We start from the raw sequence: 13,858 nt of genomic DNA, 5'->3' as shown, positions 1-13,858 counted from the left end.
CACTGACCTAAAAGTGAAAGGTTCCCATCAGCCATACATTCCCAACCAATAAATTAAAAGTCCATCTTCAGCACAAGGTTATCTTTCATCATGAGCTGGGGTGTGGGAGTTATCAGAATATTCCACTAGGAAGGGTTTGCAATACTGAGACTTTTAATTAATGTCACCACCTTGCTAAGCAGTGCAAGTCAGCTTTCTCTTGGATGTGAATGACTATTTTTGCAGTACAGTTTGTTCATTCACATCACATGCATGAATCCCTGGAAAAAAGATGGTCCCCAACAACAATAGTCTATGAGAATCCTTTGTCCAAATACTCAAGTCCGGATATATTATGTCAGCCCTGGATAATTCACAGTAGCCAGAAGGAGTGATGAGGAGCAATCCCTTGCTGTTTATAATGATGTTAGCTCTTCATTTTCCCTTCTACTTCAGTAACAATATGCATGACATCATTTACAGTTACACAACAGTCTTCTGATGACTCTGCTCTCTTTGCCTTTTATGTAAACCAACAGGTATGTTAATAACTCATCATAACAGAATTAATACCTCTGCATTTTGGATTGTAGGCCATTATTCAATGCACATTCTCAATGTGGAAGATTAGCTTTAGAGAATGGTAAATAATTGTATAGTCTGTGAAGTAAACAAAGTTCTCAAATTACTAACAAATTTCCAAGTTATAATAGCCCCCATATTAAATTGCATTCTCCAGTGAGAGTGAAAAGACAGACTGTGAGGAATGACTCAGTGTTGGAGTTCTTGCTCTTCCACAGCTTTCTGTACAAGTTCCTTCAAGTTATAAAACCTCTTTACATGTCCAAAACCTTTATCCCACAGTAGAAGGAAGTATAAATACATTCCATGGACTGAAACCTCTAAATGCAGGATGAGACAGGCTGTTAATCTTTACAATGGAGTGTATTTCACGGTCTCATATATATTTTGAAAACATAAAATGCTGTAGAAAGTGAAAGAAATTGTATTTCATAATCCTGAAAAAACAAATATTGGTGAAAAAATTATCAGTGAATCAAGTATATTCAGAACACAGTTCTTAAATGGCACTAAAGCTTTAAAAGCAAAACCAAACAAAAACCAAAAAAAGGAATCAACGGAACAACACAAATGAAAAGTTTTGAATAACCCATTTTTGGTCAATTGCTTTTTTATCTTTTCTTTTTAGATGTTGATTTTATATTTCCCTCAAAGGAAAAGTTTATGAACATGCTGATGTCTTTAAATTTGCCATATTATTTCTAGCATTTATTAATTCAGCAATTAACGAATCACTGGAGACTTTCTTTTTACATGCAGCACTGCCAAATTTTGCCCTTCAAAATGCCTCCTACTGAAATCTGCAGAAATAGAGATGCATCCCCCACAAGGACCTGTGCCTTTCTGACAGAACCAGGGCACTCCTACACGGCACAGCAGGGAGTTCACAGCATCCAGCCTGAAGCTCTGAGGACTGCCAGCTATTTGCATGGCACAACAGTATTTCCCTCTAGAAGGGTAAGCTAACTTTAGAGTGCCCTCACCAAATATTCTCTGCTCTGATACACTGCACTTTGCAGAGCTTGCATGTACACTCTATAAACAAGCAAGCCTGACATTAGAATCTGCAGTAGTATGGCTACTAACATCTTGCACAGCATTCCCAATCACTTTATGCCACAGAACCTCACAGTGCATGCCTAGAAATAAATTAGTTCTTGCTCAGTTGTCAGGGCATTAAAATAGATTTGCCACTACACTGCACAAAATTGAGTGCCACAAAGAAATGTACACACTTTTATAAGAGTTTTAATGGACTCTGTCATCCATGCAATAAAGACTGCATCTTTGCATTTATACAGAGGTACATATTCATATCTCATAAAGTGCTGTCCAAATACCCCTTCCCAATCAGTCAGGCAGGGCAGCAGGGACCCAAGCAGAGAGCTTGCATAGCATGAAGTCTGCAGGTTCTGTCAGAAACCCCAAAGTACTGATGCACACTCCCAAATATCTCTTTTCCACGCACCCTCTCTCTTGCTCTCTACAAGACTTTTAGATACAGATCTTGGGCGAACAAAATTAAGACAACTCCTGATACTTTCAAAGGCATGCTCAGTTAACAGAGCAGAGACCTATTTGCACTCTGGTCCTTTCTGGATCACTTTTGAGCAAAGTGACATTTGGGAAGTCTCACTCGAAATGCTAGTTAGACAAAGCATCTAAATATTGAAAAACCATTAAAAAAAAAAGCATAGGAAATGGTATTTCATATGTCATGGGGCCAAAACATACAACAAAAAGTTCAAATGTCATAGGGTCAAAAGAAATTCACCCATTTCTACTTGGCTCAGAATGAGTTCATTTTCAAGCACCACCTTTCCTGTATTTCTGCTTCACAAGAGTATCAGCAAACTATAAGGCCTCTTCAGGAAAAGATTTGCATTGTAAAAGCTAACAGGTTTGAAGGGAACTGTTTCAGCAATGATAAAATATTTGAGACAAGCCACTTTACTGTTTTCTCTCTCCCTCTATATTCTTTTCCAATTGTCCACTTCTTCACTATTACAGAAGAAAAGAACTATCTCTGTTTCATTTGTCTCTCCCTGTGGAGAGTTGAAAATGAAGTACAGGTAATCCTAAAAGGATCCTGTGGTGGATCTTCAAGGGAGAAATCCACAGGTATGTTTCAAAGGGGAAATCCATGCCCCTCATACTGCCTGGGGCTTTCTCTCAAGTGCATTAAACAAGGAACATGCATTGTCACTACCCTGTCAGTGCCAAATGAACCTTCTTAGTAAAGAGGTAGGATCTCCTATTGTATTCTTAGGTCCTTCCAGCAGCTGTACCTTACAGTGTTCCTCCTGGTTTCCCAAGAGCTCATGAACTATCACAGACAGCACTGGCTAACAGTTTTGTTTCAGCAGATACATATTTTAATGGCTAAATACTATTTAGGATGAGATGAAAGAAGCATTCACACATTACAGTATGGAAGGAACTAAAGGTATGTTCTCTGGAAATAGAAGGATTAATTAAAGTAGGCTAATGCAGGATTTAGTTGACTGGATTTCTAAATGTCTTTCCTTTGCTTTCTCTGTTGATTTTCTTCATCATGCCATCTTTATCCAGTAATTATACACTACATTGCCAGGTGAGTAAGTAAATACAGTATAAATTTGTCAATACAGTCAGAGTGGGATAAAACTATGTTCCTATCCAATTTAGCAGCATTCTTTAAAGCACTTCCATAATCATAAAAGCAGGCTGTGACAGATACTGAAAGTTTTTCAATTTTACCCTTACCAAAACACACATCCTTAGGTCTCTGACACCAATAAATGGAAGGAAAATATAGTCAATAGTCAGATCCCAAAACATTTACACAGTAAATGTTGTCTTTGCACTCTGTTATGTAGCACATCTGGAGACAATCAAATCTAGTTTCACTTGTAATCTAAACTAAGGTTTCAGTTGATACTCTTACAGAGAAAGGAAAACCTCATACATTAATTCCCAATTATGCAACAAAAGGCTTTTCTGTGGCATATATGCCACGTTACTCAATGTACTATTTCTAAATACACAAACCACATGACCAGTCCATGTGAATTATTTTACTATTGTAACTGATGACTAAAAAAAGATTCAATTTTTATTTCATGCTTGTTTTAAGAAACTGATTTTTAAAGAATTTCGTTATTTCTGTGGCTAAAGATACCACTTAAACATACTGGGTTAATTTGTTTATGCTTTAATTATTTTTATGAGGCATTATCTATAGAATACCATTTTCTAGAACATTTAAAATATCCTATAAGACAGCAGACATTCAGAAAAATTTCACAGTTGCTAAATAACATAACATTTAGTGAGGCTCAGGTTCCTAAATTACTTACATTTTCTTTAAGAATAAATAGTAAAACATTACTTGGGATTTTTGGATGACTTGATTATATATGAATAAGAAATTTAACTAAGTAACCAGTTCTCAAGCACTTAACTAAGAATAGATGGGTAAATAAACAATGATGACTGTAATTGCAGAAGGCATAAACAACAGTTTTAGACAGTTTGTGATAAGCAAACTGCTTTATCAATTAAATAAACAATTAGTTGTTTAGACTTCTCTCTTTTCAACAGGAGCCATTCTGGGACCTGTGCTCCATCATGGAAATGAGGGCCTTAGACAAAAGGAAAGAAAACCAACTTCGGCCTCATGTCTGGTGTTTTGCTTGTCTTTTACTATAATGCCAGATGGGTGACAAGTACATTGTACATAATATGTGCATGCACAGATACAGCTGCTTGTGGGGCTGCACTGCAAACCACATTGCTGAAATTATTTAGGATTAAAAGGTATTAAGAAGAGGGAGGGTTGCCTCAAATTTCTTCCATGATCTGGTATATAGCAAAAGATCATTGTACCAGCAAATGAAGGGGACTGGAAGCCTATGGACAGTAGTAGAGTCAAAGATGATCAGCTACTCTGCCAAAGAAAACTTGTAGTGGAACTACTCTCCAGAAATGAGCTGGAGATGAGCTTGGACTATAGAGGTTTTCATAGCTCAAAGGAACTCCTCTAACCCCAGAGCTACACAACCATTTATAGTTGGGTGTTTGGGATTTTTGCTTTTTTTTTAATTTGAATTCAAGGCAGCTGGGTACCAGTTTTCTTCACATTAAAGAGTGCAACGTCTTAAGTCTTGCAGCAGTGAAAAGCTACACTGGTGCCAAGATTAAATATAAAACAGAGTTTTAAAAAATCACTTAATGCTAGATAGCTAAGCCTTTCTGTGACTGCCAAAATAGCAGGCTGATTTTCAAAGGTGCAAAATAGACAGAAGTTCCTCCTGACGTCAGTGGAAATGCCTGGGTGTTCAACACCTATAAAAAATGAGTTTCCTTAGATGCTTAAGGAATAATCATGGATACTAAATTTAGCCTGGGGTAGTCACTTTCCACTGACTCCTGCTATGGTAGTGGGGTGAGCAAGGCTTTTCAGAGGGGCAGTTAAGATTAGAATCTGTCTGCTCTAAATTATTGAAGTTATTGAAGTAATGGATGGCTGGACTTCTTTAATTTACAAGTTTTCTGAAAGGAAATAAAAACAAACATCGGATTTCAAGCTGAAGGAATTCTGGCAGTTCAGAGCAGTTGGGAGGAAGCATTTGAAGTAAATGGAAAATCTTACTCATATCAAGTACAGTAAACACTTACCACTGCCATCTGCCAAGCCAGCACATAGGTATTGCAACCACTCTTTTGAAGATGAAGGCATGGACAAAGCAATGTGTCCTTATAACTCAAAAGTGGGTAAAACTAGGACCAGACACAGGAGCAGCAGTGCCCATTCTTGCACTTAGGACAGAAATTTAGGATTTATTTTCTCCCTTCTGTGCACACTCAAATTTTAGGTCCAATTATAGAAACTAACTAAAAATCAGCCAGACAGCTGTCACCTTCTGCTTCCCCCTGGACAGGCCTTTAAAAGTATGAAGTGTATTTCTACAGGCTACCATTTCAAGTAGGAGACACTTTCATAAAAGGAGATCATTTCTAAGCCTTCTGCCTCGGTCTCTTTCTGCAGAGCAGTAACACCTGCCCTGTAAGCCTTTCACACCAGCAATTTGAGGATTAATGAGACCATGCTGCCTTGATCTATACTGAAGTGTTCCTTGTACTGCCAGCAGAAAGAGCTACTACAGGTTCTGTACAGAAACAAGGCACAGAGGGTGATCATAACACTGTGTTTGCTATTAAATGATGCAAAAAGAGGAACTTTCTATCTTTAAATACCTGCCAAATTTTATGGTGTAGAAATACAGCATTGTATAGGACCTGTATAGTTATGATAACATTTATTCATCAAGTCTCTCAGCCTGAGGCATATTTCAAACCAACAAATCCAGTGATCTAAAAACAAACATCACACACTCTTATCATAGCATTTCATGAAATGGTGTTCCTCAAGCACTGAAGATGTGAAAATTACCCCAGACTAGAGAAATGAAATTTAATTAAGGGAGAAATTGAGTACTCAGTGTGAATACACTTTCCTTCTGGTATCAGCTGAGAATAAAGAATGCATGGCCATAAAGGAGATACTCAGAGTCAGCAACTTCTCATTGCTCACAGTGGAGGAATTCCACATCAGCTACACATTATCCCAACAATTATGGCTCAGAAGAAGTTATGCTTGGCAGTAAAGCCATTGAAACCAACTCAACTTTGCCAACTGTGTAAGCACTTTTATATTTGTTTATTTGTAAGGCTATAAAACAACAAACAGGAGGGACATCTTTTGACTTGGGACAAAGCAAAGCAGCACAAATTCCCGTCTAATTCTATTTCATTGACATGTTTCTTCCTGCATCACATCTACCTGCATTCCAGCTGCAAATCCAATGCATTCTTCTGTAAGCAGGGTCTGCAGTACAATTTCTAAAATACTATTAATATCTACTAATTAATCACTATCTGCAACTAAAGAAAATCTTAATGCTCAGTCCTTTGGAAATTAATCAGGAGAACTGCACAGTGCAATTCAGAAATCACTAGCTAAATTAAAAGTCATTAAATAGATGAGAATTTATGCAACAGTGATCAATTCATGTGAGGCATTTGTTGGCAACTGATTTTTCCATCATAATGACGTCTTTTGTCTTGTGAGAGGACAGATGGGTTTTAATGAAAGATTTTGACCTGGCCTCATTGGGCAAAAGCAGTCAAAATTCATTTTGTAAAGCTGTTTTAGCTTAAATTGGAAAATTATGATGGTATCGTGATACTTTTTTACTGAAATTCATTTGTTTACAGAATTTACCCCATTCTGCTTTTGTCTGCACAGGGCTAGAAATTGCATAAGCATGGATTCACTTTTACAGTGGTCCCAGGGCTGAAAATCCTCAGAGACTGTCCAAGCAAACACCTTCCATGCCTCTCTCTTCAGCTCTCCAGTGACCCAAACAGAGATTCAGGCAAGATACAGACATCCCACCCCCAAGAGATTATTGCAAAGTCTACTGCTTAACACACAGCTTTTCTCTAGCTCTTAAGCACATTGGTTGCAGCTTATGGAAACCCACTTAGATGCATACTTTCTTCCAATCCTTATTGTCTTACTAATTGGATCAGCATATCTACAGACAGACATTGTACTATGCAAATTTCAGGGGAGGTTGTGGTGTGTATCTATGAGTACAGGAAGCAGGTAACATTTGCTTCCCATTATAAAATGGTTCTGATAATTTCTTTTCATAATCTGTTGCTGGCAGATATTTGGGGGTCAATGGAAATTAACAGCTAAACTGAGACTGTAGGAATTATCAATTTGACAACACTTAAAGCATACAGAGCCTGGAATGGGTCAACATTGAGAGGTTCACTTCAGTTTAAATAGAAAACATAATATTGAGTAATATATTGATTTCTCTCAGTACTGGTAAAGAAAACCTTCCCATTCAAACAAAGTACCTACATAATCATGTCTAGTAAAGTGAATTTCATAATAGCTTTCTTTGATTTTTCCTTTATATACCAGCACCACAGTATTCAGGGCTGCACACCTTATTGACAGCTTCCTAGACAAAATATGACCGTTCCACTATCCTTTCAGCATGCTCCTCTCAAGCACCATTCCATGCAAGTAACAGCATGGAAGAGGAATTTAACATGTTACTATTTTAAAAAGCACTAATCTCTAAGAGGCAAATTGTACAGAACAGGCCATAAGCACATTCCCTATTTCTACAGAGACTCCGGCTCTCATGGCAATTCTTCATAGGATAAAAGAAATTGCTACTCCATGACTTTCTGTTGCATCAGTGTCTAATACTTGGGACAGTTACAGTGTATGTTGAGAAATCAAGACATGCTGGTGTAGAAAAAATATATGTTTGTCTATTGACTACAAAGTTCTCAGCAGACCTTCTATGGGGCCATCTGCCACTGAGAATGCACATAGGATTTAAAAGACAACAAGAGATGTTTTTTGTGTGTTCTCAATGCTAGAGCTTTTGGCATCCACTGTTTGAAAAAAAAAATCTTTATGCACCCAAAAGAGGAGCATTTGGCCTTGGAATGCTGAAACCTATGGTTCATAAGGTGCACTCCGCATTTACAGTAACATGTATCATTTGGCAAGACATTGCTATTCTATACAAGACAGCCAAATACTTGCTAAACACCAGGGGAAAATAAGTCTAAAGAAGGTGGAATTGTTGGCACTTTTTAACTATTAATACTAATAGAAAATCCTGCATTTCAGCCAACAGAATTCCTAATTCACCTACATAATCCTAATTACCTGCATAAAAGGTAAGGGAGGGAGAGAACTGCAGTGTAGGACTCAGCATATGAGATAGCATGCGCTACCGTGGCACATGGTTTTTTCCATTATCATTCTGCTTTTGACTCTGGATGATTTTCCTCCTGACATATTCAATCCCCTCCTGAAAGTAGTTCTAAAGCTACTCAATTCTTCATAAGAAATATCCTCTTTATAAGAAATATGCAACTGTTAACAGGTTAGTACTAGGAATAGGTAATGAGAAGTTTTCATACTCTCTTCAAAAGGAGAGGACCTTTTGCTTCCTCACACCTCCTACATTCATGTCCAAGCCCTACTCATGTTGCTCACTTGCAGAGGGGAATCCATGCCTTCTCAACAATCCCACTGGTATTCCAAGTGGGTAAAAAGTGCCACCTCAGTAAAAACCCTCTAGTGGTGGTTACTGTGTCTGCCATATGAGCCTAACACCAAGGCTCATTATTCAAGGAAAGAATTTTACATGGTTTAAAACAAACAAAACAAAACCCAAGCCAATTTTATTTCCAGATAATCTCAGTAACAGAGGAAGACCTAGGCTGGAATGCCCTCTACACATTGAAAATGTCATTATATTCTCCACAACTGTTTCAATCTGGAGCCTGTAAGTCCATGAGAAGTGGTTCTGTAGAATTTAATTTTGTTGGTGGCGTCCAGCCTCTCCTGCCAACCCTGTTCTGCCTTACACTTATCTTTCATTCATTTATCCTTGTTTATTTTTCTTGCCCAGTGAGGAATGAAGTTGTTTCTTTCCACCTCTCCACTTACAGGAAGAGGTTTCTGATAAGAAAGCAACTTAAATTCCATCCATAGAAGACCAAGCAAACTGTAGAGTAAATCCGGGATACTGACTGTAACTCTATTTATAGACTCTGAAGTCAGACTGAACACAAGGTCAATTTCTCTTTCAGAAAGAGAACCTCACAAACCTGCTGAACTTAATAAAGCTGCGGCAACATAAAAATAAGAACATTGTCCATAATCTATAGTTCTGATAGCCCTGCCAAATAATTTGCCATACACATGACTTCCAAATGGTTTTTTGGTTTTTTTTTTTTTTTGCTTGCAAGGACAACAGGAGTCATATTACCAGCCAAAGGAGGTAATACAGATAAATCCTTATAGGTCACACTTGAAAAGTAATCTGATATGCACTGCTGAAGACTGAAAAGACACAGCTTTTTTCCTTAAGAATCTTTTCCCAAGTCCTCACTCATGCACAACGTTCAGTGTCACCAAGTAGATTTGCATTCATAAAGAGGGCAATATCAAAGTAAATAAATATTTTAAATCATCTTGTTTATTTTATACCAGTATAAATAACACCATCCAAATGGTCATCATTTACATTGACATCTACATTAAAACCCTTCTGCATTAACAAAGAAGTGGTACCAGGGCTACAGAGCAAGCCAGAATAAGATCATTCATCTGTAAAAATGGCAGTAAGGCAAGGAACTTGTTTCCAGTTCTTTCCTTACATGTGTTAGGGCAATAGTGTCACTCACATTTTTATGACTGCTGAAGGCACATGTTAAATACGTGAGCTCAGTTTAATGCCCTACAATACAATACAACTGCCCTGAAAAAGGGACCACACTTGTTTCACAACCTTCCTTGGAAATCTAACAAACCCCATTGCATGTCGAAGTTTTAAAAAGCACACTCATCCTTATAATTACTTACAGCAAAAATTGCAAATAGGCAAGAGCCATGTTAAACACATGGCTAACCAAGCAGTGTTGGCAGATCAAAAACATCGCAAAAATACAGTGTGTGTGCATTTCAAGTAGCATTGTTGCACTTAGTTCCCTAAGCTAGGGGACACTGCATTTCCTTATGATCTCCTTTTAGTTCTACTGAGCTATGGGGGACACTACAAGGTTTGTGAAGTCTGTTGAACTTTTCTAGAAAACTTAAGAAATAAATTTACTATGAAGAAAAGAGAAATTACATTTTAAATCTTCCATTATAAGCTAGTATGATTTCCACTTCCACTCCAGTCCAGCACGGTAGGAACTAAAAGACATCTGATCTCTAGTCTGACAGACCACAGAACAAACCACTTCTACCAGTTCTTAGAAATGTCACTGGCATCCTCTTTCTACCAATGAGAAAACTGAGGTCAGAGGTGACTTGACCTTGTCTAGGGTTACAGAGCAGAATAAAGAAAATCCCACCCTCTCTGGCCAGGCTTTCTAATTTCCAATACTTCTTTATTTTTGTGTGGTACAGTACTGAAGAAACAAGGGGCCACTTCCATAGATCTTTCAGCTGCTGTTTTAGCACACATGGGCAGTGGAAATGTTGTGGGTCAAGGAGCAGACTTCTGAAGTCTTCTATTTCATGGTACATATCTATATATTCAAAAGACACAAAGCCCATGGTTCTCTATTTTCTACAGTAGACAGCATTTCTACCCAAAATGTAATTTTTACTTTCTTTAAAGTTGCTGTCTGAAGTGCCCAATGACATTTAAATTTTTGCCAAGAGCGTCTAATGCAAAAATGGTCAAATTGTTGCATTTTTTTGATATCCTGAGCTGACACAGGCTTGAGGCTGTTACCTCAACTAAGTCATTGAAATTGTTGTTCACATTCAGAGAGATAGTGCTGAACTACAACACAGCTTTCCTTCCTATAGTGTTCTTCATATATTTTTGGACATCTGCAACCACCAAGGAGCCTGGATTACAGCAGACCATAATATTCTATGAACTATGGTTATAATTAGGCGTCTCCTCCATTGTAATCCTATGGACGTCATCATGTGTTACCAGCATCTGTTGACAGATTTCATACCAGGCATATCACTGAAATGGCAAGTCTGGAGAGGGCAGCCCACAATAGAAACAATGGCATTTATTTTTGGTTTGTTCCAAGACCATCTCATAGAAAATATATGCTGCCAACTGCCAGGGCTCCACCAAGATCACTTCTGAATATTGTATTACCAGTTAGAACAAAGATCTGTGCTCATGTACTTGCAGTCTTCCCCTAATGAATAAGGAAACTAAAGCGCTTTCTGCAACTGTCTTAGCACAGATTAGGAAAAGATAGAAGCCTTGACATTCCACAAAGTTTATCAGGCCCTTTATCATGCGAGTACTTACTTTTCATGTAATAATAAATTCAGATTTCTTTCCAAGATGAAGAATAAGGATCCCCTCTTGTAAATTTTATTTGAATATGGCATCACATTAATATTAAAACTAAACCCTGGGAATTGGCAACATTAAGTAGCAAAACCACATTCTCCATGGAAGCAAAGCAGAGTCTGCTTTCATTTGACAGTGTGGAAATTTGACTTTCTGCTGAAGTACTGCTTGTTCAGAGGAATGGAAACATAAAATTTTCAATGCAGTTTAATTGCTCCCTGCTTTCCTGTAAAAATCAAGAGACTTGTAAGAATGTCTACCTAATCCAAACTCCCTTTACTTTTTAACATTTATCTGCATTAGAGTGCATTAGCATCTAGTAACCTGCCCATTTTCTTTTGAAAACAGCCTTCTCTGAAATAATGGACAATTGAATCCTTATCAGATGTAACACAACCCCTTACAGCTGAGGGGTTTCAAATCACTAAAGCACTTTAGCACTAAGATAATTTTCATTCTCATTATAAAACATGAAAATATAGTTCACCATCTGAAGAGTGACAAATTAATACAAACACCAGTTTTGAGTACGACTTAATTATTTGTTAGGAGTTGCAGCAGCTGGTAGATCAAGAAAAGTGAACTTCAATTTAGGACAGAACTTCTCCCCTTATCCTCACAGAGCAGGATCTGAAGAGGTATGAATGTAAGAAAATGAACAAAACCAGCTACAAATAACAGAAGGAGGGAAGCTACAAGCTAAATCTGAGAGAAAAATATTGCTTCTACAAATTTTAACGGAAAAGCAAACTCACTGGCCTCAACTATTCTAACAGCTCTAACTTTTATAATTACACTTTTACAGTATAGCTTTTATAGAAGCTGTAATAGTGGGACAGACTGTCATTAGATCTAAATTGTCACCTTCTACTTAAGTTACTCATCTAGGCAAAATGTATATTCAGCCTTATTGTCCAGAGCACTGTCTCTCACTCCCTCCCTTTTTTTCATTCTTGTAACCAGCAGATAACCTTTTAATCCCAGATCTGTCAACTGTGACTTCAACATCACCTTTTAAATTAGAAAGCAATAAATCCTTTGCATTATTTCGTCTTTCTTTTCCATGTGCTGCTTAAAACTTAATGTCATTAAATTAGATATTGGAAATATTACTAAAGTACCAAAGCATTGACATGACTGCAGCTGGGATCGTAATTTCTGCCTGTGTTTAAAAAAAAGAACATGGGCAGTACTTGGTGGCACAATAATTTTCTTACACCTACAAGGCAAAAAGCATTTCTTCTGAAACTGTGTATTCTGAGGAGTTTACAGACATGTTGTTGGGTTTTTTCCCCCAGACAGTGAACTGGCATATAGGAAAATAATCATGACATACAGTTTTCCAAATATAGCCTGGATATATTTCTAGGCAATATTTTCCTTGTCAGGTCATTCAGTCAGAATGGAGATAAATAATAAATTCTAATAAGAGTTGACTTGCAAGATCACAATTTCAGAAGTGACTTCTCAGTCTGCTTTAAGAAATATTGCAAACTTTTCTGCACACTTATTTTGAACAGTCTCATTCATCTCTGCCTACAACTGCAATTTACTTTTTTGAAAATCAATCAGGCACAAACATCAATTCAGTCTGCTTTCCAAAAGGAAAGACCCAGGAAGTGAAGTTGAAAGCTACTGAAATACTTATACATAAATCTAGAGGTACTGACATAATATTTGCAGTGCAATACAAAAATAAACTCCTGGCCCCCGTGAATAATAATTTAAGGTTTCACTTCAGAATTAAAAAATTTAATGCTTTAAACTAAAAATATGGCATAGCAACTATACATTCTAGAAATCGTTTATACAACATAAAATATATTTTATTAGAGTCCCTTGGTTGTACAACCCCAACAATTCCAGACACAGCATGGCAATAAGATAGGGCATCATTCCACACAGAAGGACACAGACAGATACACATTATTCCAGACCTTCCTCTGCTGTTTCTCCCATGCTGGGTCCAGGAGCAGATCCCTGTCCCATTCTTCTTCTTGGGTCATGTACTCATCCTCTTCATAGTTGTAGGTGTACTGCATGTTTGTTTCTATCTGATTCATGCTATTCATGCTGCCCGGGGATCAGCTTCAGCTGCTCTGGCTTCTACTACGATTTAACTTTAGTTTACTTGCTGAGAGGTTGTAGATATCGGTGTCTTTTTTCCTTCTTTTTTTTCCCTTTTTTTCTTTTTGCAAGGTGACAGGAAACGAATATTGACTAATCTTGCTGAGAGCAGAGACTGAAACTGCCAGGTAGGCGCTGACCTGTGATGACCTTCCTTCCCTCCCTCCCTGTGTCCTGTCCCTGCCGGCTGCTGCTGTCGGTGCCTGTGGCTGACCCTGCGGAGGAGCCCGGCGCGGCTCCGCGCC

At 37.8% G+C, this 13,858-nt stretch overlaps 1 protein-coding gene across 3 annotated transcripts in view; it reads right to left on the bottom strand.

Moving 5' to 3' along the window:
• ACTN2 (actinin alpha 2) overlaps positions 1-13,558 on the bottom strand; it is a 65,861-nt gene extending 52,303 nt beyond the window's left edge. For 2 of the 3 annotated variants that reach the window (XM_066545668.1, XM_066545669.1), the window contains exon 1: positions 13,424-13,558. In XM_066545668.1, coding sequence (XP_066401765.1) covers positions 13,424-13,558 — 135 coding nt within the window. The remainder of the gene's footprint in view (positions 1-13,423) is intronic. The other variant, XM_066545670.1, reaches the window with a different exon arrangement.
• Positions 13,559-13,858: the final 300 nt, after the last annotated feature.

The sequence above is a fragment of the Molothrus aeneus genome, chromosome 3, assembly GCF_037042795.1.
Source record: "Molothrus aeneus isolate 106 chromosome 3, BPBGC_Maene_1.0, whole genome shotgun sequence".
Taxonomy (NCBI): Eukaryota; Metazoa; Chordata; class Aves; order Passeriformes; family Icteridae; genus Molothrus; species Molothrus aeneus.
This window is presented reverse-complemented; position numbering and strand designations above follow the sequence as displayed.